General features: G+C 47.4%; 1 protein-coding gene across 2 annotated transcripts; it reads right to left on the bottom strand.

Moving 5' to 3' along the window:
- Positions 1-2,601: 2,601 nt before the first annotated feature.
- Positions 2,602-20,240, bottom strand: HOS15 (WD-40 repeat family protein). 2 transcript variants are annotated; one of them, XM_048700460.2, is made up of 14 exons: positions 19,938-20,240; positions 17,860-18,005; positions 17,448-17,790; positions 15,636-15,718; positions 15,491-15,537; positions 14,929-15,076; positions 14,651-14,714; positions 14,249-14,407; positions 14,046-14,167; positions 12,475-12,549; positions 4,361-4,414; positions 4,202-4,275; positions 3,239-3,313; positions 2,602-3,151 (listed from the first exon to the last, which is right to left on the bottom strand). In XM_048700460.2, the coding sequence occupies exons 1-14, from the start codon at positions 19,996-19,998 to the stop codon at positions 2,932-2,934; spliced, it is 1,671 nt and encodes a 556-aa protein (XP_048556417.1). In that variant the 5' UTR covers positions 19,999-20,240; the 3' UTR covers positions 2,602-2,931. The 2 variants fall into 2 exon arrangements, with proteins under 2 accessions (XP_048556417.1, XP_048556415.1); XM_048700458.2 differs by having other exon boundaries at positions 15,636-15,727.
- Positions 20,241-24,397: the final 4,157 nt, after the last annotated feature.

Consider the following 24,397-nt stretch of genomic DNA (forward strand, 5'->3'; position numbering starts at 1 on the left):
AAACCCATAGCAAAGTGATTGAGCATCAGTAAAGAGATTGATCTGTGTGATCCGACACCCGTTACCTTTGAAGACTGTCATTCTTCCAGACGGTTAGGCGTCAAGTTCTAAGTACACCAAGAGTCATTATGGTGTGCCGGTGAACAAGTCTGTGAAGGTTTTGGAAGTCTACCTTGAAGAATTACCACGAGTGATTGGGCGAGGAATAAGTGACCTTAGCTCAAGAGGAATACGGTGAGGATTGTGTGTCCTCTGAGCTGTGACTTAGCCGCCTCAACCAGACATACAATTGATGTAGCAACTGGAACTGGTCTACCAAATTGCATTGTCTTCACCGAGCCAACCTGGTTTCAAATTCCTTACCCTCTCTTACTTCATTCTGCTGCTGAAGAATTTGTGGTCTATGCTCTGACAAATTTGAACTAAAGAATTTCATCATGCTATCTTTCATTTCCTCAATTCATATTCTTCATGCTTGTATGCTTGTATGATTGCATGTTCTTCACTCTTACGTATCCTGATTGCATGCACTCTAATTCTGTGATGATTTAGTTTCCCTTATGTTTCTATTTCTCCACTCTGATCTTCGTCAAATTCCTCAGAGTTTGACGAATTTCTAAAAGTCTCCCATTCAACACCCCCCCTTTGGGAGATAACCTACGCTTTCAACACCTGCCCTCGCATTTAATGTGGTAGGTATAGTACTAGTATTGTAATTTCGATATCCCAAGTGTCGTCTGTAGCAAATGTGGTAACCCCTTGGCATATAAAAGGAGGACCAAGCTACGGCAATGAGGGGGGACAGAGAGGTAAACGAGGGACTCGTCCTAAGGGGAAAACCTTAGGTCAAAAATAAGATAGACACTCAAAAGATCTGCCAACTCCCTTCCCGAGACTTGCAGCACTACGCACATTGTACTTATCCACCATTGTACTCATCCACCACTCAAACCACCAAAGCAAGCAGGAGTAGGGTATTATATGCAATGCGGCCCTCACCTGGGTAAAACCTCCTCGTCTCTAGATTCCTCACCAGCCAGAGGTCATAGCAACATATGTGTTCACCGCACCGCCTACCGAACCAAAAAAAGGGAGCAGTCTCCTGCTCCGTTGTGTTGCAAGTGCTCACGATCATGCACCGATAGTCCCTTGATCAACCTCTTCCTTGTCGTCGTCATCTTCACCATCGTCACTGTTGTGCTCCTAAGTGGAGGTCGTTGTTTCAGCAGCATCATCCTCGGGGGAGTTAGTAACATCACCGTCATCGGAGGCCTCGGTCCTGGATCTTCTTCCTCATCTGAGGCCTCCTTAGACATTTTCTTTCGCCTTTTGGAGGGTGCGCCCCTAACCTTCTCAGACTAAAAAAGGGTGGCCTCCATCAATGAAGACATGGCCGTGTCCACCACCTTCACCATCAATGGGGCTCCGAGTGGTATGCCTCGAAGGCCACAAACTTCTGCACAACAAGAATGGATGGTACGCCGAGGATAAAGCCCTGAGCTCCAGATAAGGAAGAACTCAAAGTTTTTGACACTTACTTGGCTCCATGGATGGTTCGCACTGAAGGCCTCAATGGCGCGACCTTGGACTCCTTGATCGTTTTTGGCTCGATCAAGGTGCAAAGATGGCGATCAACTTCTTCCGGCCCAGCTCGTCTTGCGACACCCGCGACAGGTCTGCTGCTCCCGTGTACATGTACATCGGGGACGGCCAAGCTTGTAGAGGGAGGACGCGGCGGTCCACCCATGTCTTGATAACGTGGCCTCCCTTCAACTCGGCCTCCTACAAATGGGTTGTGGCGTCAGCCAAAGCCTTGGCCTCACGGTGACAGTTGGTTCAATGGAGCCCGGTACCCAACTTCTACGGGTGTTCGTTCACGAAAACGGGCAAGTTGTCTCCAAACCCAAAAACACAGAATCAAGGCTTATGACATTCCCTAACAAATTTTGGAAGGTCTGTGGCAAAGAGGTTGGTGTTGGGGCGCAGCTGCAGGATAGCTCCCCCAAGGTCGACACGACATCCCCGTTCGTCTGAACGTAAACTCGGAAGAAGTACCAGAACAACTCAAAGTGAGGAGCCATTCCGAGGAAACATTCACAGAAAGTAATGAAATTGGCTATGTGAAGGACTCCGTTAGGCGGAATATGATGCAGTTGGTAGCCACGGAAGCAGAGCAGCCCACGCATGAAACTGTGGAGGGGGAAGCCGAACCCCGGCAACGGGCAGGTCCTGCTGGGGGCACAAGCTCTTCCCTCGCTCTGGTCTTGGCCATACCGGCAACGTGGAACCCAGCAAGGACTGGGCGGGCAAACGACGAAGGACTAGCAGCGAACGAGGAGCAAAGCTAATAGCAAATTTCTTTGATTTGGCTTCTCACATGAATCTCAAAGATAGTGTCAACATTGATGAAACAGGCTATATACATTATCATAGTAACTAATTTCTATGAAAAGGATTTACATATTTACTGCGATGGGCTTTGAAAGAATGAAGACTGATTTAGATCCTCTAAAAGCGCAGAAAGTATGCTTTTGAGCTGTTTCTCCACCCACCTCTGAACTGTTTCAATTACTTGTATGATCAGATTCCTACAAATATTCATGTAAAATACATCCTGACAAGACATTATCATTAATATCTATATGTTCCAATAAACTTGTAGCCATCTTAATCTATATCACCTAAGTCAAATGATTTGATTGCACCACAATATCTCCATACTACAACACCAACACAGTAACATCATCATGTCAACGCGCCGTACATGCTCTTTTGTGAGGCTTGTGCACTACATGGTACTGCGGTCAGGTCCTACTGTACATCAGCTGGGAAGCTAAATCCAAAACCTAGAGTAGACTAACAATTTCCCAACAATGGGAAGAACATATATTCTAGCCTTGTAGCTTGATACATGTACATCTTCTGCTGAAACTACATCCTGAAATCCATGACGCAGACAGTATTGTTGGAGAAGCAAGCTGCTATCTTGCTGCCTTCTTTGTTCCAGCACACTTCAAAAATGCCACCGCTCCCTCTGAAGGTCTTCAGGATCCTGCCTTCTTTGACGGACCATATATGTAGGCTTTGATCCAGCGACCCACTAGCCAGGTACTCGCCATCAGGGCTAAAGGCCACAGAATAAACTGGCTGCCTGTAATCATTTGTAAATTGACAAGAATTTAGCATTCTATGTGTGACACAGTAACTCACGATAATTTTCTTCCCTTAGTATCAGTACCTATGGCCAGCCAAGCTGTACAGAAGGTGTCCTTGCTCAACTTCCCATAGCTTGATAGATGAATCAAACGATGCACTGCATATAAAACAAAATAGTCCATCATTACTGATAAACACAAGCAACCTGCCGGGGTAGCAAAATTGTCCTCAGAAGCAAGGAACCTAATGCGGATACCTAATTCTGCTAGTTTACCAACTATCTTGTACACAAGGGATAAACAACGCTATCAAACCGAGACTGAAACCACTGAATGGTGAACTAGGAGTTTGTACCGAAATAAACATTGACCAAGAACTTGCCTACAACACGAGTTGACGCTGAAATAATATCATCTTGGACTATAAACATGTTCCGTACAAATCATGATTTGGCATGAGCTAATTTGTTACCGCTGGCTATCCACTTACAAGATGATATGTTCTCGCTGAAGCGAGGCCTAGTGTGCCATATCATACAAAGGAAGCATTAATACTAGATTACAGTAGACGCTGAGAACAACTAATCACCCAACACACTACCCATCGATAATTTCCAAAATTGTAGTGGATATCATTGCAGGTAAGAGAGAGCGAACTTACTGAACAACCACTTTGCAATGTACTGCAACTATCAAGTTTCCTACGATATACTACCTCTGTTCCAAAATACATGATGTCCCAGAAAATGTTCAGTCAAACTTTACAATATTTGACCACTGATTAATAGACTAAATGAATTTGTTAGACAGAATTGTAACACGAGATTTTTCATTAAAAATATGTTTACAATGTTTAATTTTATTATTACTAATTCATGCAGGATTAACTGGTCAAGGTTACTCACTGAAGGCTGCACATAATTCAAACGTCAGGAATACATGTTAGAACAGGTCGGTCAGTTGACCCAACAACAGTGAACTGTCAGAAATGAAAATACAAAGGCATTATTTGTCTTTAAAGGCTCTGAGCTAATGCCAAATTATACCTTGCCAAAAGCAGCTGTTGATTGGGATTATTTGTTCCTGGACCTGTGGGGCTCCATCTAATAGTGTATATTTCCTGCAAAAAGACAGTTGAGCAGATAAGAGGAGACAGTTTTAGAAAACTCAAGGGATCAAGCAAGGATAACGATTATTTGACAAACCTTGGTATGCTCTTTAAAATCATATACACATTTGTCCTGCTTCACACTCCATATCTGACAAAGGAAAAAGAAAAAGGAACACTTCATTACGAAAAAAAGACAAAGCACCTCCGCACGGTCAGCTTCTGTGAAGTGTGAACAAATATAGCAACTTGAGCCACACAAAAAGCATGTCCACGTCAGTGGCTACTGTGAATCCATATGGTTACATAAACCACCTATAATTACAATGAGAAATGTATACTGAATTACGGCGAGACATCTGGTGCAAAAGCACAACTCAATGCATAATGCGAACTTCCGATTCGGGCATTATTTTCTCTGCCATCCTGGCGCCTGTCATTTATGACTGTATGGCCCTATAATTTTGAACTTTCAGACTCAAATTATGTTTCTCATTTCTTGCCTGTTATTGTGGAGCGATTATAACTTGATTTTTTAAAACTGTAAGTAGATAGAATCATTTGAGACATCAGCAACAGAAAATAAGAATTATTTAGGTTAACTAACAAAATATTCTGTACTGGTAAACCAGGTTGTGTTTTTTCATTAGACACGTTGTACAACTGGTGCCATGTATATACTGAGAAAATGCTTAGCTTTACTCGGCAAAAACCATATAATCACAACAGGCCATCAAATTACAACTTTAGAGAGTGAAATACACCTACAACCATTAAACTAGCGGTACAATTTGGTCCCTTAACCCGGCCTGGGTCAACAAACTTATTTATGTGCTGCGCTGCACATATGGTCCTACTCCCTCCATATCTTCGTATATTAGTTTTATCTAAAGTCAAAACTTCATAAAGTTTGACCAATTTTATATCCCCCGCTGACATGGCATGTACCTGGCAGCCTGGTCCACTAAAACTAGACGGCGGGGGGGGGGATATGTGGAGATCAAAATATGCACCAAACCCCTCCATCTTCACCATCAGTATCACTAAGTTCTGGTCCACCAGAAAAGACCTATCTGTCTCCACCAAACTTAAAGCCTCTCCCACGAAACACTTGCCAATTCGTCACCTATGTGTGCTCGTGCTTTTGCCTCCGCATCCGAGGCTCCGAGCAAACACCGCATCGTCCATAGCTTGCAAGCGCATACACGTGAAGACTGTTGGCTCATGCTGTCAGGTACGCTGATGTTAAATCCTAGCATCAATTCCAATTTTTAAATTTGATCATTTAACTACAATATGGAGATGATCACTATCTCCCATGTTGCTGAGTATTCACGGGTCACAACTGTGGCATGGGTCTTCTTCAATGCTTTGATTTCAGCATTTTGTTTTAGCACCTGCTGATGGCAGCATCAATCTCGAGGTTCCTTGCATGGCATCGTTGAAAGTGCATATATCCCCCCTGTGGGTTTTGGTGATTGATGAAAAGACATTCAATTAAGTATATTTCAGGTTTAGTCCATTTGGTAAGTGGATTGTAGCCCAAGGCTCTTAGTTAGGTTGCAATTTCCCAGGATTTTGGTGGATCGAAGATTCCACATTGAATCCAAGGACAACCGTGCTATCAAGAGGGTCAAATGCAAAAGATCTAGGGATGAACACCTTATATAATAACTACAGGCGCTCCCTAAGATTTCAACTTCAAATTCTTTAATCCATCTCATTTTACTCTCTCCCAATAGCTCCAGACCAGTCGGACGGTGGAACTGGCTAGGTTAGTTGTGAGAGTTCTGCTGAGCAAACTGGCGATTTTCCAAGGTTCCATCCAGAACAAAGCTTTTCTGTGTTTTATAACTACCTCTGTTAGCTCCAGTACCTCCGAGCTATTTCTTATTTGGCATTCTTGAGCGGTTATAGTTTGCTCCAGCCAGTTGTTCCAGTATAGGTTTTGTGCTCCTGAGCTATAGTGAACTGGGAGTTAACCATTTCTGCCAAGCTCATTTCCATAGGGTACTCTGCTAGTCCCGGTACCTCTAAGAAATCTTTTGTCTGGCACCCCTGAAATCAAAGATGCTTCTGGACAGTCCGGTACCTCCAAGAACTTTGGACATGTTTGCAATAAGCCATGCACATGGTGATGGCCGAGTCGTCCGTGTGGAGCAGCAGGGTGGACCGAGTAGTTGGGCACTGCATGTGGATCGTGGCGCAGCTTGTGCAGTCGTGGACTGTTGAGTGTGCATGTAGATAGAAGTAGTTAGTGCTGCTACTTGGTTATCTAGTTATGCATGGATAAGTTAGTTAGCTACACAAGCTGTGAAGCAGCCGGTCATCATGGATATGGGCGTGCATGTAGACTAGTTTGTTAGTTGGTTAGTGGCCGGCTCATGTGGTAGTGGCCGGTGCGTGCGTGTGTGGATGTGGCCGCTGGCTTGTGTGTGCAGTCGGGTATAAAAGAAGCCCCTGTGTACTGCTTGTAGGGGGACCCGTGTGTAGCCATGTAGCCACTGTAAGGAAGAAAAGGATTGGGGTGTTCGTGCGCCCGTGGCGGCGTTCGTGCGCCGGCCGAAAAATCTTGTGTCCACTGTTCTTCTTCTTCCACCTCCGTTCGAGTAAGAAGAAGCGGCGCTGCGAGGAGGCGGCGTCAACAATTGGTATCATGAGCTGGTTCATCTTGGGTGTCGTCCCCTTGCCGGAGGCGTGCCGGCGGTGGCGGCGTTCGTCGGCGGCTGCGCGGTGAAGCTCCGGGCCGTGTGTCGGTCTATGGAGGTGCGCGACGCGGCAAGGAGGCCGCGGTGGCTGCGGCGGCATGGTAAGGAGGCCGCGGAGGACCTGCGTGGTGGCGGCTCCAACGACACACAGCGTCATGGCGGCATGTACAGGGCAATAAGCCGTGGCGGCGAGCTCGGCGCGACCGGTGCATGTTATGGGTGCGCACTGGACGCGTCGGGCACGTCTGGCACGTCGGGACCGCGGGCGCGCGTACGAGCGTGCGGTTGACGTTGGGAGGAGGCGTATGTCGCCGTTGTGCTCGAGTCCGTGCTCGAGTTCGACTACATCCTTCCGGCATTTGTCGCTGGCGGCTGCCATGGCGGACGCGGAGGAGGCGCGTGGTGAGCGTTTGGTGCGGTCGGGCTCATCGGGCGCGTCGGGTGCGCGCGGGACGTGTGGGACGCAGAGGGACGCCAGGCGTGTGTCGTCGGCGGAGAAGGAGCTCGGCGTATGTCGCCGGGGTCGTGACAGAGCACGGTGCGACCGCGTTGATGCCGGGTCGGGTCCGCGGGCTGGGTCACGGTTGTGACGACGACAACGACGAGAGCTGCAACAACTTCGACGGCGGCGATGTCATGGCTTAGGAGGTGAGTGTTGGCAATAAGCCATGCACATGGTGATGGCCGAGTCGTCCGTGTGGAGCAGCAGGGTGGACCGAGTAGTTGGGCACTGCATGTGGATCGTGGCGCAGCTTGTGCGGTCGTGGACTGTTGAGTGTGCATGTAGATAGAAGTAGTTAGTGTTGCTACTTGGTTATCTAGTTATGCATAGATAAGTTAGTTAGCTACACAAGCTGTGAAGCAGCCGGTCATCATGGATATGGGCGTGCATGTAGACTAGTTTGTTAGTTGGTTAGTGGCCGGCTCATGTGGTAGTGACCGGTGCGTGCGTGTGTGGATGTGGCCGCTGGCTTGTGTGCAGTAGGGTATAAAAGAAGCCCCTGTGTACTGCTTGTAGGGGGACTCGTGTGTAGCCATGTAGCCACTATAAGGAAGAAAAGGATTGGGGTGTTCGTGTGCCCGTGGCGGCGTTCATGCGCCGGCCGGAAAATCTTGTGTCCACTGTTCTTCTTCTTCCACCTCCGTTCGAGTAAGAAGAAGCGGCGCTGCGAGGAGGCGGCGTCAACGGGACAATTCCAGGGCTCTAGATTTAAACACTGAACCTGTCCTGGTATGTGCTTCTCCTATTCAAACGATCAGATTTTCACCTTTTTTATAAACTGACCCTCACATACCTTGAGTGGGGGAGGAGGCTTTATGGACGAAGTTGTGGAGGCACCCCCCCACCCCACCCCCACCCTCTTCTCTCTCGTTGAGAAAGCCCTTTGCTTTGCATTTCACCTCTCGTGCTGTAATGTAAACCTATCTTTGATTCTTGAGAGATAGATCCATGGGTTCTTGAGCTTTGATTGAAGATCTTGTTGGGGAGTTCATTCAAGTGGCCTTGCTTTGTGAAAGTGCATCTCCAAGATACCCTACTGGTTTTGGTGATTTATGGCAACCATTTGAGAGTCAGAGGACCAATGATTTCAATGAGTGTATTTCAGGGACTCGTTGGCTATAAGGACTAATTTTCTTAAACGAGTCCTTGCCTATAAGTGGAATATCAATGGTGACCCTAACTCAAGCTTGTGTCTTGTAGTATGTACTTTCTAGGCTTTTGGTGAACCCAGTGATTCACACTGAGTGTAGGACAACCATACTATGAAGAGGGGCACAAGCAAAGTACTTTGGCTTGAAATCCAAGAACAGATCCTAGACCAAAGTCTTCACCAAGTAGGTGATCTGTCCTTGGATTTTGGTAGGACTATTCACCCCAGGTAGTATCCCTTGTTGTAGTGGCGCCCATTGACGTCGAAGTTCACCGGAGGAGCATGACCTTCAACAAGCTTGGCAAAGACATTCGAGCACTGCAGTACGTTAATGTCATTGTGAATTCCTGGCATGCCAAAGGAGTGCCAAATCCAGAGGTCTTGTGTGGCCACTGCCTCAAGTACCACACTGCAAGCTCCTTTGGCGCATTTGTACATCCCCTGCCAAGCAAATGGACAGTTTTTCCATGCCCAATGCATGCAGTCGATGCTTCCAAGCATCCCAGGAAATCCTCTTGCTGCATTCTGTGCTGGGATCCGAGCGGTGTCTTCAGAATTGGGTGATCGCAAGTATTGTGGTTCAAACATTGCCACCACTGCCCTGCAGAACTTGTACAAACACTCAATGGTGGTGGACTTGGCCATGCGTCCATGGTCTTCTAGTATATCTCCGGGAGCTCCGTATGCAAGCATCCTCATAGTTGTCGTGCACTTCTGGAGTGAGGAGAATCCAACTTTGCCGATGCAATCCTTCTTGCAAATGAAGTAGTTGCCGAACTCCTGGATGGCATTCACAATCCTGAGGAAGAGCTTTCGGCTCATCCGATAACGGCGCCGAAATACTTTCTCGCCGTGCAGTGGAGCATCCGCGAAGTAGTCGGCGTAGAGCAAGCAATAGCCCTCCAGTTGATGCCTCTGCTTGCTCTTATGGCGGCCCGGCGCCGAGCCACCTCGCCGCGGCTTTGCATTGCTCGCGAACAGGCTGGCCAGAGCGGCGAGGATCATGAGGTGCTCTTCGTCCTGGGTGTCGGCCTCGTCTTCCTCCTCCAGTAGCGCCGCAAACGCCTCCTCGTCGTCGGAGTCCATCGCCGAACAGGCAAATCACCGAACACCTGGCGGGCGTGGTGGGTGCGCAGCCGCCGGTATCCCCCGCCTGCGTGGCCGGAGCGCTGGAAAGCTGGCCCAGGAGCGGGATGGAGGCTGCCGCGGCGAAACCCTCTCTTTCCGACGGGGAAATGGCCTTTCTAGCAGCGGAGCGCCGACGGGAAAAAACGCGTCCTGGGGGGGGCCTATTGGGGGCGCGAGTGGAGATGCTCTTAGACGGTTAGACCTAAATCCCAACACTTGTTGCTCCTGGAGGGTGTGCGCCTCCTAGATGGTTAGAGCATCTCCAGCCGTTGAGCCCCCCAGGAGGCATTTTTTTCGCCGCTTGGGGGACTGCCGGCGAGAATATTAGTCTGGGACCGAAATTTCTTCCAGTCGTTGGCCTCCCAGGCAGCAGCGAGCCGGCGAAGCAGCGCCAAGCGCGGGAACAGCGCGAGGAGGCCGAGGCAGACGAGGAGGACCTCGGAGGCGGCCATGAGGAAGAGCACCGATGCCCAGTGCCCCCGCCGCAGCTAGCGACGGCAAGAGGAGGGCCCGCCGCACCGGTGTTCCAGTCACGGCGCGTGGCCGCCCGGGCCGAGTCGCGGCGCAGGAGAGGCGACGCTCGCAGGCGCGGCGCGCGGCCTGGTCGAGGCAGGCGACGCTGGTGTGGCTGGCGAGCACTCCTTGGGCGGCTTGCCCTGCGCGGCCGCCTGTGAGATGTAGGGGAGGCAGCCGGTGAGGCGGAGCCGCAGACCGCGCTTCCACTCCCCCTAGCTCCCCGTGGCGCGCCGCTTGAAGGAGGCGGGGCGGCCAGCGAGCGCCTGGGGGAGGAGGCGGGGCAGGGCGTGGCGGAGGAGGAGGCCGGGCGGCCAGCGAGCACGAGGAGGAGGCGGGGCGGCGAGGAGGCGGGCGGGGCGGAGGAGGCGGGGGCGGCGGACGTGGTCCCCGCTGGCGAGAGAAGGCGGGGCAGGGCGGGGGAGAAAGCGACGGGAGAGAGAAGGCGGGGCGGGAGGAGAAAGCGACGGAAGAGAGGCTGCAGGTGGGCCATTTGAGGCAAAAAGACCAGCGCCGGCGTCCCTAGCTGCCCCCCGGGGGGCTAGGTTTGGGGTGGGATCGCCGGGCGCAACTTTAATCAACTCCGGCGAAAAACAGGGCTTTGGGGGCGTGAGTGGAGAGGTTTTTTGTCGCCGGGGGTAGAAAAGTGCTCCTGGGGGGCTTCTTGGGGGCCTAGTGGAGATGCTCTTAGAGTCACTTGAGAGCCTTCATGTGTGAAAGAGTCAGGAAGTTTGTAAAGGACTAGAGAGCGTCTCTTTGTGTGAAGATCTACCACAAGTGAGGCTCCCTTTGTGGTTGCCATGGTGGAATAGGTGGACTAGGCCCTTGGTGGCATAGCGAGCCAAGACCTTTGTGGTTGTAGGATTTTGTATACAAACCTCCGCCAATGAGTAAGATTGCACCAACAATCCAAACCTCAGGTAAGATCACCTGTGTGCGATCTCTTCCCCTTACTACTTAACTTATTGCAAACTTTGCTTCCGCTCTTAATTTATAGACTTGCATGCAACTAGGGGTACTTAGTTTAAATCCTTCCCACTAGAAAGGATTAATTTTTGATATCTTTTATTCAACACCACCCCACCCCCACCCCCACCCCCACCCCACCCCCAAGACAAGTAATCATGCAAAGAGCACGAAGACGCGCAGTTCACGTTCTCCAGAAGTTCATGGCCCATAACCCCACGGACAAACAACCTTGTGGCCAACCCCAATGTCTCCACGCTGCTCTCCGCCACTGTTCTTCTCCTACCTAGTAACACAGTGGCGTTAGTACCACCACCACATCCTCCAGTTTCGAGAGTCTAAGCCATCGCACTCGTTGTCACAACATGCAAGGTGTGACAATCTCGTTGTCATAGGCTCACTATCAGAATCCCTCTATTTTCGAGAGCTCTGAGTTTTCGCGCACCTTGCCTATCCGAACCTGCTAGAGCTGTCGTCAGGATACTTTGTTGTCATCGTGATCAACAGCAAGATGGCGGATGTGACCAAGGACATGGCAAAGGGGGCGTACAAGAAGACAAGTCCTTGCTTTGACGAACCCTAGCCATGCTCTCATCTCTCGATGCAAGCATGTTTCCATATGCCAGGCTCTCATGCAACATCTGTCACGGCCAGGCAAACCTACATCACCATTCAAACCCTCGCAACTAGCTCTTCTCTGTGCGCAAACCGCTATCCACGAACATCACCTCCACGAGGGGGCAGGCATGCAGGCCTGTAAAGGTAAGCTCGTCGTCCTTTGCATCAGTTGCTCCTCAGCTTCCTAAAATTGATGGAAGACTTGAGGCTTTTTTACAGTTTCCAATCCCCTACTTACACCCCAACGAGTAAACTAGTGGACCGGAGCTAGCAGATATGTGTTACGGAGGCCTCGTGTATTTAGGACTGTGCACCATATAGACAAGTTTGTTAACTTAAATGAGTATTTTCAGAGTTAAAGCACAAAATTGCACCGTCCCAAATAGTTTAATGGCTGTAGGTGTTTGTTTCACTCAAATAGACAGTTGAGATACTTATACATCTAGGAAAAAATGGAAAATGCAAGGTAACATACAGTAATACATTACTCAATAGCAAGACAATGAAAAAATAACCAAAACAAAACAGCCGACAGGGAGCCTGAATTATTAGTTCGTGATGTCTTGTACACAATGATGCAAGAACTAGAAAAACTATTAACTACTGTACAGAAAGCAAGATGATACCTTTGCAGTCCAATCATCAGAACAAGAAGCCAACAAAGAACCAGTTGGATCCCACTTGATAGCATTAACTTCACTCTGGACAGTGTATTTATAGTCAGGTGGCTACTACGCCAATACTTTTTAAGTAAAAAAATATTAATTATATTTTCATGGACAAGAATGGTACTGTAACTTATTAGGACAAACATTATGAAGCTATATAACTAATAGCTGCTCAGTGATTATACTCAATAATTCCCGGTAGCATCTAAAATTATCTAGCCAAGCAATTTATGTATGGACAAATGAAGATAGTCATCCAAACAAAATGGTGAAGAGATGGAATTAATTGATCAGTTATTCTAGAATATGAAGGGGAAAAAAGGATGACTTGTAAAACTAACCCACCAACATGAAATGATTTTCATTTGATATAATATAATATTCATACTTTGGGGAACTTACTAACTGCGGAAGAATACTATTGAGAATTTCCACATCAGTTTTTTGGTTGTAAGGATCAAGCCAAGAAAAGGCACACGCAACACAGAAAGAATTTCGCACAGTTCGAACCCCAAGAAGCCTATCTTTACAACAACCCCATGAACCAGCATACCCAGCCGCAGCCTCCCTCCACCATCCACAGAATCCCTATGGCCTCATGTGGCTCCCCACTCGTCGGAGACTAATCTGGACTATCCCAAGCTTGCCATGGCCGGAGGGTGACCTTCTCCGTGCTCACTGCTGCCGGAGCACGATATCCTCTAGATGGGTCACCTTGCAGCTGACAGAACTTGGTGGAGTCGGTCTGCACCGACTGGTGAGTCTACCTTGGTGCCACAGCCATCCCAAGTTGATACCATCCTCCTTGTCGGGCGAGGTGTGGGATTTGAGCGATACTGCACTCCACGACACGGTCATATAAAGACCTACTCCGGGGTTCACGATGCCTACGCACAGCTTGTCGTGGAACTTTGGGTTCAGCTGGATGGTAGGTGCCAAAGATGCAGGAAAAGATTTATCTCTGTTCTTTATCACCTGATTGGCCAAATTGTTTGAGAACTAACACGATGTGATGTTATCAACTATCGGCTATATTTCAAGTTTGTACTAGAAATGAAAAGCATTTTTATAGTTTGAATGAGCCTTCATAAAGTACCCTGTGATATATTGGAAAATAACTAGGTCTTGAACTTTCTTTTATTCTCGGGATGTTCTATTCAGACATGAAAAAGATCAAATTATTCTATCTGCTAAAGCGATTTGCATGACAATGGCGGAGCGGAGTGGTGATACAATGGCAGAGCCGAGAGATGGGCAGGTAGGGATGAAGGGAGGAGGATGACAATTCTTTGTCTTCTTCTGTTATAAGGGTAGATAAGGAGACGCTGTGAGGAGAAAGAGGATCAAAAGGGTGCATAGCATTTGCAGGAGAGGGTGGAAGCGGGAGAAAGACACCGACATTTGTTGTGAGCCAAAGGTGAATGCCTTTGATCAATGCCTCTATACGCCCATTCATTGTGTTCTGTAGCAACACACAGGCACTTCGCTAGCACATTGCAAAATAGCATGTCATGTTTAAGAAATCTTACTTGATGGCCACTGAATGTTTTAACTGGGCGTGGATCCCCAATCTTGCAAACATAGATCATGTTATCAGTTGAGCATGTTGCAAAAGAGTTGTTGTTTCGCCAATCAACATCTAGTGTTGGAGCTACATGAAGAACGAGGACAAGTTAGTTTCTGTGCTACACATTTTGTCATGTCAAAGACAACTGGACCATGCAAACTATACCTGAATGAAATTCAAATTGCTGCTTGCACTCCCATGTCTTTGTATCCCAGACAATAGCAGTTTTGTCTACGCTGCCACTTAGAAGAAAATCACCTTTCCTATTCCATTTCAAAGAAAATATAGGTCCCTTGTGTTTGAATAAAGTCTGCTTTAACTCTCCTGAAATATTCGTTCAGATAGATAAGAATGAAAGAATGCACAAAATCAGCAGGAGGCACACTATGACCATGCTTTAAGGCCCATCCAAGTTCTGACAACTCTTGTTCGGGTAAGATGAAATTATTGACCCAGCCCATATTAGGGAAAATAATTTATTATCGATGTCTATTAAACAGAGTTTAAGGCAAAGGCTAACACACACTGTGCACGCACACCCACACACACAAGATAGTGACTTCTTACCGTCCCTACTCCATATTCTTGCCTGGCCATCATAGGAGCCCGTGGCTAATAGTGTTCCTTCCCCCTGGCATGGATGACAGGCCAAATTTTACAAGATAACATGGCTTAGTAATGAACCTAGAGGTGAAAGGTGGCATTGGATAATGAAAAAATGAACAAGTTGGCCAAAATAGATGTGGCTGCCAATACAACATTGTACTCTAGATTAATTTTGACCAAAACACAATTCGCAAATAAGGAATTATGAATAGAAAAGTATACAGCATCAAGGAACCTACATTCCAGTCAAGTGTGGTGACATCCTTGCTCTTCTCGTTGGTCCTACCCTTAAAATGTTTCAAAACATGAACACTTGCAGGAGAGGATTGAATGGAACCACATGGACCATCAGGAATTGTCCAAATTCTAGCAGTTGAGTCTCCTGACCTAGCAAGAACAAAATAGCAGTATAACTCAACGAGGATGCATACAATAAACAACTTTGTAACTACAAGAAGGCAAATATAGACTAGAGATTCACAAATACGATGAGGGATGGGATAGAATGAGTATATGAAAGAAAAATGCAAATTATCAGGTTTGAATTTGAGAAGCCAGATATTACAACGAAAGGAGATCTCCACTCGTTCGATCTTGACAGGTCATGCTGCAATCAGGAACTCAGCATGCATCTCAAAAAGACTTGGGCAAAAAGAATAATCAAAACAACGGACACTATAATTATTAACATATAAATTACTTGGCAATTTGATGCCATGATAAAACTGAACGCGTGAGGGGGCTACAACTACAAGTCAATACAAGAACACAACTATCTATACAATAGAGCAGATGACCCACCCAGAAGCTAGAAGAGAACCAGCTGGACTCCATGCACAAGCAAAAACCTAAAGCAAACGAATGCAAGAGAAACAGGAAGTTATAAGAGGGTTGATGAATCTATTTGACAGTGAAAAACATCTAAGCACTAGAAGAACCTACTAACCTCTGAACTGTGTCCTTCCAAAACGGTTACATCCGCACTAAAAATTTCATGAGAAGTTGTACTTACATCCATTGGTTTAGGACCTGAGGTAACTACATATCAGTAGACAATACAATAGTACGATGAATAAGGCCCTGGTCCTCCACACAACTAAATTTAAAACATATTGAGACATGATATAACGGGAAGCTCTCTGAAACGCTAATACAGAAACTGAGATACCAAGAAAAAGTAAATTCACAGGGGGCTACTGCTTGCTTTAAATCATGTCAGAAACTGTTACTCCTAGAGTTACATTAGTATCATCTTATTTTAATAAGATGGATGATATGTCCAAGAAAGGGGACATTGTCCTAAATCAGCTCCAACGTCCATGCGACGGCGATAATAGAGTTATTGTATGGATACATATCAGGAACTACGAATAGAAAATCATGGTGGAATAGATCAGAAAGCCTTTTTTGGATCACGAAGTTGAGTCAGTGTCATTTGTGTGGGTACCAGTATTTGCAGAATATATCAGCTATTTCAGCCGCTACATCTGACATTTAGAATATATGCATACATATATTAACGCGGATTTTTTACCACCCGGTTGCTATTTATTAACCCCCCCCCCCCCCCCCCCCGACTATACCACCCCATGCTATCTCCGTTGAAAGGTCTGCCCTCTATTGGGATTCAATTAATGAACCATGGTAATGCTCACACTAATATGGATCCAGCTGAGCAGGGGTATCAAAACGTCACTTCATGAATAGTTAACCTTCTAATTTAACCTTAGATGTATGAAAATGCTATAGCTTCCTAACTATTTATAATACCAAAAAGATATTGGTTGGTGAGTAAGATGTAGATTCCCTAAAACCAAAATGCCCCATGAACGCAAAAAAAAGGATGCATACACAGTATCAACTTTTAATTTTGTTACTACTCATCATGGGCATCAAGAAGGGGAGCCTTGGCGCAGTGGTAAAGCTGCTGCCTTGTGACCATGAGGTCACGGGTTCAAGTCCGGAAACAGCCTCTTCCAGAAATGTAGGGAAAGGCTGCATACAATAGACCCAAAGTGGTCGGACCCTTCCCCGGACCCTGCACAAGCGGGGGCTACATGCACCGGGTTGCCCTTTTTTTTCATCATGGGCATCAGGCATGATTAGTCAGCTTTAAGCGTAGCATGCAGTACTAATCATGGGCATCAGGCATGATTAGTCAGGTTTAAGTGCAGTATGCAGTACAAAGTCATCAGGTGGTAATGGACTAGTCTCAGTGCAATTAGACAAATGAAAGACTAATCGATGGCAAACCTAAAAGATGCCACGAGTGTAGAATAGCTATTCTACAACCCTAGTAAAATGGTGTACAAAAATGTAGTGACTTTTGATTAATCTTTTTACTATCCAGGCCACTGTTTTACTACACTAATCCAAAACTACTAAATTCCATACACAATTTTACTAGGGGTGTACAATACCCCATTCTACACTAACGCTTACCATATCATTCCTACATATATATTTTGCATGCTGAGTTACTCTTTAAAAATATTTTGCATGCTGTGTCACAATGTTTACTTGTTCACACCAAGAACTGTAAAATTATTGCATCACGTGAAAACTTGCTAGCCCTATCATTTAAACAGTGCTCACCAAAATTAGGAAACAACAGCATAAATCAATTATAGTTATGAAGCATTATACATGGGCCAGAAATAATCCAGCATATAGTCATTTGAGTTTTACTAATAGTTAGCTAAAATATATTGCAAAAAGGAGTGGTAGAATGGGAACGGAACAGCTAAAAATAAATTACCTCCACTGGCAAGGGGATCTTCTTCATGCTTAACCTTATCAATATGATCTGTGTGTTGTTTTTCCCTTTCCTTCTCTTTCTCTTGCACCTTGTCTCTTTCAGTTCTATCTCTTTCCATCTCTTGGTCTTTTTCTTTGTCATGGCGCTCTCGCTCCCGTTCACCACCAAGACGATGTTCATGCTCCTCGATGCACTCTTTCGCTTTCCCCTTGTCCTTGTCACAATCAATTTGAAGCCTCCCCCTTTTCCTCTTCTTCACAATCTGTTGCAACTCTTCAACATCTTTTGTGATGATTTCAAGAGGTTCCAGAAGAGCAAAATCCTTCTCAACTTCTTGATCATTCTGAAACAAGAAAAGTGCATGATGTACCATACATCAGCCACACTAGAAGTATGAGATAAACATACTTACTTCATCAGTATTTGCTTCTAATTCTATGTACTGGAGGCCTTTCTGCACGATAGTGATAAGAGCACCAGGAGGGACAATATTTCCATCTATCCCACCTTTATGTATCCCTGCTTCATAACCTAAAGTAAATGCAGCATGAACAAAACCTGGAAAGTTAGTTGGAAGAGACACAGTTAGGCCCCGTTTGGAATGCAGGAATTCAAAAACAGGAATAGCAAAAAAATACAAGAATAGGGAAGGAATCCAGATTCAAAACAGAGGATTGCAAAAACACAGGAAAATATCACAAGCGGGAAAGTGAAACAAAGGATTTGTGCACATGAAGTACTTGCATAATTGTAAACACCACATTAAGAAACTATAGGGAAAATAATTAAATCTTAAGCTCATACTTCAGTGAGCTAACGAATGGTACTCCTTGGCTCCCTGCATATATATACACCAAACAACAATCGCGGGCATGCTTTAAGAAAAGAAAACATGTTATTTCTCCACCACACGATACATCATTCTTATCCTCATCCTCAGTTCATCAAGCTTTTTATCTTCACCGTGGCTCAACAGAACACCACCACCACCACCACCACCACCACCCCCTCTCCTCCCTCTTCACAATGGCGCCCAGCACACAAACCTCTGCCAGTACCATGTCCAGCTTGTTGCCACAATACCATTTACATAATTCACGGAGCCCCTCCATGCATAGCTGGCCTACGACTCCTGGAACTTTCTTGCACTCCGTGACTTCATTCCCCTGTCTCTTCGAAGGGCTCCATGGCGCCAAGTGAGCCACTGCTACGGAGGTTGCAGTGCCTCGGTCTTAAGCGGAGAGCCAAAAAAGAAACGGGAGTGGATGTTTGCAATTTTTAAGAATTTCTTAGTAAGTATGGGAAAGGCGTCCCTATCCTGTAAAATTCCTATGGCCGTTCCCATGAATCAAACGGCACAAAGGGAAAATTCCCCATGTGAACAGTATTCCTTTGCTTTTTCTGTCGTTTTCCCATGAACCAAACATGGCCTTATCAATGAGAACAGAAAACCATGTGTTCAACCATATAATAACTACATATGCCAGCAATTCTAGAAGGGTACAAAAAAATATCCTAAAGAATAACACTCCCTTCGTTCCATAACTATTGTCGTGGTTTTAGTTCAAATTATGGAACAGAGGGAGTAACAAACAGCTGCACAGTAGAGCATGACAAGCTGGACAAAGTTCAGAAATACAATATCAAAAGAAAAAAGTACTCTTCTTTTCGCTCAACAAATGCAAGTTCGTCAGGGTTTGGTTACTAGTTTTCTTGGAAGGGTTTTCTCCCTTGATCTTTTCCCTTGTTTTATGATTGGAATGAAAGTAGGATTGTTTATCCAATCCAAACTATTTATTGAGGGAAAGTAAGATCAATAGTTGGCCCTATTGTCTGTGCTCTGTTCTGTTAAGGATTTCTGTATTGGAAACATAGGCATCCTGCTATTCCCTGCTCTAGTTTCAGTTCAGTCATAAATACAATCTCGAAAGAAAAATGTTCAGAAATCCCAGCATTAAACCGTCCCCACAATGCACCGATGAGTAACAGGTGCTTAAAGAAATCAACAAACCCAAATAAGAAACAACCGATAGCACTATTTCGATGGTTTTGTCTTCTGAGGGATTGTATGAATTTCTGCATTTGAGATCAGTAAAACCAATACAGCCGCGGAGGTGGACGAATTAGCACCAAAAGCACAATTAATTTCCTGAAACTAATCGATTAAGTTCCACTATGAGCAAAGCTATCTAAAACCCTAATCTGAAAAGGAATGAAAACTAAAAGGTAATTAATAAGAGAAATAGCATTGCAAAACCTGAAACCACAATCCCAATCTAAAAGTCGCAAAACACAAGCTCTAGACGCATCATATGCAGCATTCAGCATTACCAGATCCCTATTTTCCTATGTAACACGCGAATCCACAAAAATCTCGCCATCTGCAGCACAAAGGCCCCTAACCCCTAAATCCGCGCAAAGCATGCCAGATTCTCTCGACCTAATAACCAAATAAAAACGTGGCAGGAAGGAATGGGTCTAGTTACGGACCGGACTCCTGTAGGTAGCGGAAGACGAGGAAGTTGAGCTCCGCCGAGGTTATCGCTCCCATCGTCGGCCAACGCGAGAGCGCCGCCGGATGTAGCGGGCGCGCAGCGCGCGGTGATGCGGTCGGGGGTCGGGAAGAAGGAAGATGTGAGAGAGAGACGGAGAGGGGACGAGGCAAGGAAATCGATGGGCGAAACCGGGGATGAAGCGGAGCGGGATGCAAATATGAAATTACTCTTCTGGCTCTAGGGCTTGTTCGGAAGTGCTCCACAGTCGCGAACTCCGCAACTCCTCACCCAATAGTCCAACGCCGTTACGCCAGCTTTATACTAGTATTATACTCCTACTAAGAATTATTTGTACATGGTTATTTTATTTATCAACCGTCATATAGAACGTTCTGAATTAAGAAAAAAACAATAGATTTAAGCTCATCCGTTATCGTATTCTGCGTGCCAACGCATCAGATCGCTTGATCATCCTATTATGCACACAGTAGCATATTTATCATGTCATCATGTGCGTTATAGTTGTCCCATGTCTCTGGGCAGCTTCTCCGATGATCGACCTGGATGCCTTCTCGTTTAATCGGTCCGATAAATGGGCCTCAGTTTCTCTGCTCTCACGAAGATGGTCTGTGGTCATCAACTCATCATTACTTCATGCCATTCTTTTCCCTTTATCATTGTAGTGGACAGCTCTTTCTCGCTTGCCTAACTTCGCTCAATTCATCTTCATATTCTCTGCTCTCACGGAGATGGTCTGTGGTCATCAACTCATCATTACTTCATGTCATTCTCTTCCCCTTATCATTGTAGTGGACAACTCTTTCTCGCTTGCCTAACTTCGCTCAATTCATCTTCATATTCATCTTGCTTCCTGATGTGCCCATGTCTGATGTGTAGGTTCTCTCTTCTCGCCTATCGATGTTTTGGTTGACTACATAGGTGTTAATCTTTACGTTCTGGTGTGTGTGTGATTGTCTCGTGAATCATAGCGACAGCCGAGCTGACGGATCTATGGGAACGCGGGGGCAGACGATGTGAAGGAGGAGGAGGTGGCGGCAGTGTCAACGGTTAAGGATGGGAACAAAGAGGAGTAGTGTGTGAACCAATCCTCGCTATGCTCACCTTTCTAACACAATTGCTTGGAGAGAAAGACCTTCTCATCCGCCATTGTTGCACCTCCGATCTCTCCGCATTCACGCTTTTCGATCGAGGTGATATTTTGTGGTGAATTGTTTGGTGGGATTCCTGCATAATATAATTCTTTGTCCTGCTTAATTCACTCTCAGATTTAGCAATTTATATCGTGATCTCTTTGCTACAAACTCCATGGATGCAACCGCTCAACTCCAGATTAAAGGTCTATATGCTTTCTCAACTTGAGCAGGAAACTTCCAACCAAATAGAAGGGATGGGGACTCTCAAATAGGAATGCAAACATAAAACGCGTGCTCTTGAGTGCCAATCCCTCTTCTGACCGAAGTGAACAACAAACATCCCTTCCATCTGGACACCGAATAATGAGAGAATCGTATAAGTTATCAGAATCTGGGGCTAGAGTCTTTGGTTGAACATCCACACATCGATTCCCTGCGCTAGCAACTATGTGCTTAGTTACCAAGATAATAAAAATCTTGGTTGCCCACGTTTTTGCTAGCCTCTCTTGCACATATTTTTTTCTTCAGATTGCCTATTCAGTTTAATTTATTTAAGTTAAATCTACATAGTAAACAATTAGTTCTCTTGATTAGTAACTAGCACTTTCATATCGTGTATGTCTCAAAATATTTGTTCTAACTTTCCAACATTGGCATTCTCAGGACCTTACAACATTGGAGAAATAAGAAGATGATAATTATTACGCGTATTTTATTTGCTATAAGGTGAATTTAAGCCATACTAGATGACCTGTTGTGCCCTTGGCGCAAAGACCAATTGCAGCCAAGAAGCCAAGCAACCTATGAACAACATGTTTTATGAATGACTCGCAAAGGGGCAGAAAAATGAAACGAGAGTAGTTAGGTGTGACGGTGCGAAATGCTGTCAGATCCCTCGGCAGGGGTCCAAGCGCAGCTGCAAGTATTAGATCGAAGATCACACGAGGGTTTTACCCAGGTTCGGGCCTCCGAAGAGTAGTACCCTACATCCTGCTTGTTTTGGTTATTCATGGTGTAGGGATACCTCGTGCGAGGGGTTACAATGGTGTATGGGATTGCTACCGAGAGTCTCTATCTTAGAATAGATTAGAATGAGGGTCCCTTGGCATCCCCTTATATAGGAGGGAGAGGCCTAGGTTTACAGACAGTTAGATGTGATCTCCTTTGTCACCGCCCTTGTCTTGGAGGGCAAGAAGGTCTCTGGCGCACTCCTGGGGTTTTGTCGGATTCGGGGTTCTGCAAACCCTTGAGAGGTTCGAACACTGAGGTGCGTGCGAAGAACTCGTCCTCACCAGTCTGCCTACGCTCCGATCCCACGGCCCAGCTCGACGAACCCAACAAACAAGAGACACGGCAGTTTACCCAGGTTCGGGCCACCTTGCGGTGTAAAACCCTACTCTTGCTTTGTGGTGAATTGGCCTCGAGGGGCTATGGATGAACTAGTACAATGGACGAACCGCCTCAGGAGGTGAGGTGTTCTTGGGCTCGATGAGCTGGTGAGGAGGTCAGGGTGGAATGGATCTGATCCCCTCTATGGTGGTGGCTAGGTCCAATTTATAGTGGCCTTGGTCCTCTTTTCAAATGTATGCGGGAAGGGATCCCACAACGGCCAAATTCAAAGGGAGACAACTAGTACAAGTTATCCTGACAAAAGTAGTTTTCGCGTGCAAAAGCCTCTGGTGGTGACGTCGCGATGGGCTCCGCGATGACCTCCGCCCGCCGTCCTGGCGGTCCTGGTCTTGTTGCACCGAAATGGAAAACTTTGCTTAACGCATCGGGACTCCGCACATGCGCTTGCCTCCTTATCACAAAAGAGGAAACTGGTACACTGCGCCCGCTGGCGCCCGCCTGACCTTGGTCATCATGGCTCACGTCACATGAACCTCGCGAGGTGCACCTTGCATTGATATCTTCGCTCCTCCGGAGGCAGCCTGGTGAGGCTGCCCCCAGGGAGGTCTTGGTGTCGTCTGCCTCGCGAGGCTTGGCCCCTCGTGAGGGTCTTGGATTGTTGTTTGTTAAAGTTGGGTCGTACCAGGTCGTCGAAGGAGCCACGTCATGGGCTGCAGGCAGGCAAGTCTGGATACCCCCGTTCCCAGAATGCCGACCGTAGCCTCCGGGCCCAAGGCGTGCTCATACTTGGCTTCGAGGTGAAGCCAAAGGGCAAGTGCGGAGTGCCGCAGGCCCTAACTGCCTGCGGCCTTGGTCAACGCATGGTGATTAATGGGGCGTGGGCGCCTACGCTTCCGCACGTCTCCTCGGCAACCGTTCGCCTTGACAAGACCGTGCTGCATGCAGAGAAAGCCATCATTGCGTGGGATCATGGAGGCCGAGGGTTGGCCTCCCTCGGCTATAAATGAAGAGAGGGGCAGAGCCCTGTTGCTCATCTCCATCTTCTTGCCGCCTGCTTCTTCTTCCTCCTCTTTGCCTTGCCGCCTTGCTGTAGTCCTTATGGCGCCGACGAGGAAGTTCTCCGCCGCCGAGAAGGGGAAGGCCCCCAAGGAGGGACCTGACTCGCCACCTCCCAAGAGAGGGTGAGGCTGCCCCCGCAAGCACACCGCGACTCCTACGGTGGCTCCTCGGGGGCGCGGGCGTGCCTTGGCCGGCCGTGGCGGCGTTTCTTCTCGTGGCAGGTGCCGCCAAGGACGAGGCAGCCCCTGCGACGAGGGGAGGCATGCCATGGTCGCCCAGCCTCCTCGATCACGCTTCCACTCGGCCGAGGTGCTCCCGGAGTTCGTCGTGTGGTCAAAGAGGCCAACCGGCACCTGGCTCCCGCTTCTCGGCTTCTTCGCGGGCGAGCTGCCGGCCGCAGGGCCTGACGGCCTCTAGCTGCAGGCTAATGGCTGTTGCAGCAAGGCCTCGTGGGTCAGGGTCAAAGTTTCCGCTGGCGGGAGCGTGTCCTTGGCCCGCGACTGGTAGGCGTTTGCCCGCGGACGCGTCCTGAGCGGGAGGTGCACCATCCACTTCAAGTACGACGGCGTCGCGACCCTCTATGTGATGGTGTTTGGGGAAGACGGTCGTCGCGCAGGGTGCTGCCCCGAGGACGAGGCGACGACGATGAGCTCGGCCTTGACGACAGCCGCGACGACGCCGAGAGTGAGCTCGCCCTTGGCGACAGCCGCGGCTCGTTCAGCGGCAGTGGCTCCTCCAGCGAGAGCTCAAGCAGCGGCGACTACGACCAGCCGCCACGTCGCCGGGCTCACTTCGAGGATGGTGGCGGATTGTCTTGTCGCCATGCTCCGGTGAAGCGGGAGGAAGGCTCGGGCTGAGCCCGGGGGGCCTCCGGAGCCCGGCCTCGGGAGTT

Source organism: Triticum urartu, chromosome 2A (assembly GCF_056163025.1).
Source record: "Triticum urartu cultivar PI428250 chromosome 2A, HENAU_Tu73, whole genome shotgun sequence".
Taxonomy (NCBI): Eukaryota; Viridiplantae; Streptophyta; class Magnoliopsida; order Poales; family Poaceae; genus Triticum; species Triticum urartu.

Bases quoted from the DNA above. Each gene is read 5' to 3' on its own strand.
- HOS15 (XM_048700458.2), bottom strand. From the start codon at position 19,998: ATGGGAGCGATAACCTCGGCGGAGCTCAACTTCCTCGTCTTCCGCTAC. The intron at 14,715-14,928 runs GTAGGTTCCTTG...CATCCATGCCAG, and splicing joins TCACCACACTTGACTGGAAT to GGGGAAGGAACACTATTAGC. The intron at 3,314-4,201 runs GTATAATTTGGC...TTTTATATGCAG, and splicing joins CAACAGCTGCTTTTGGCAAG to TGCATCGTTTGATTCATCTA.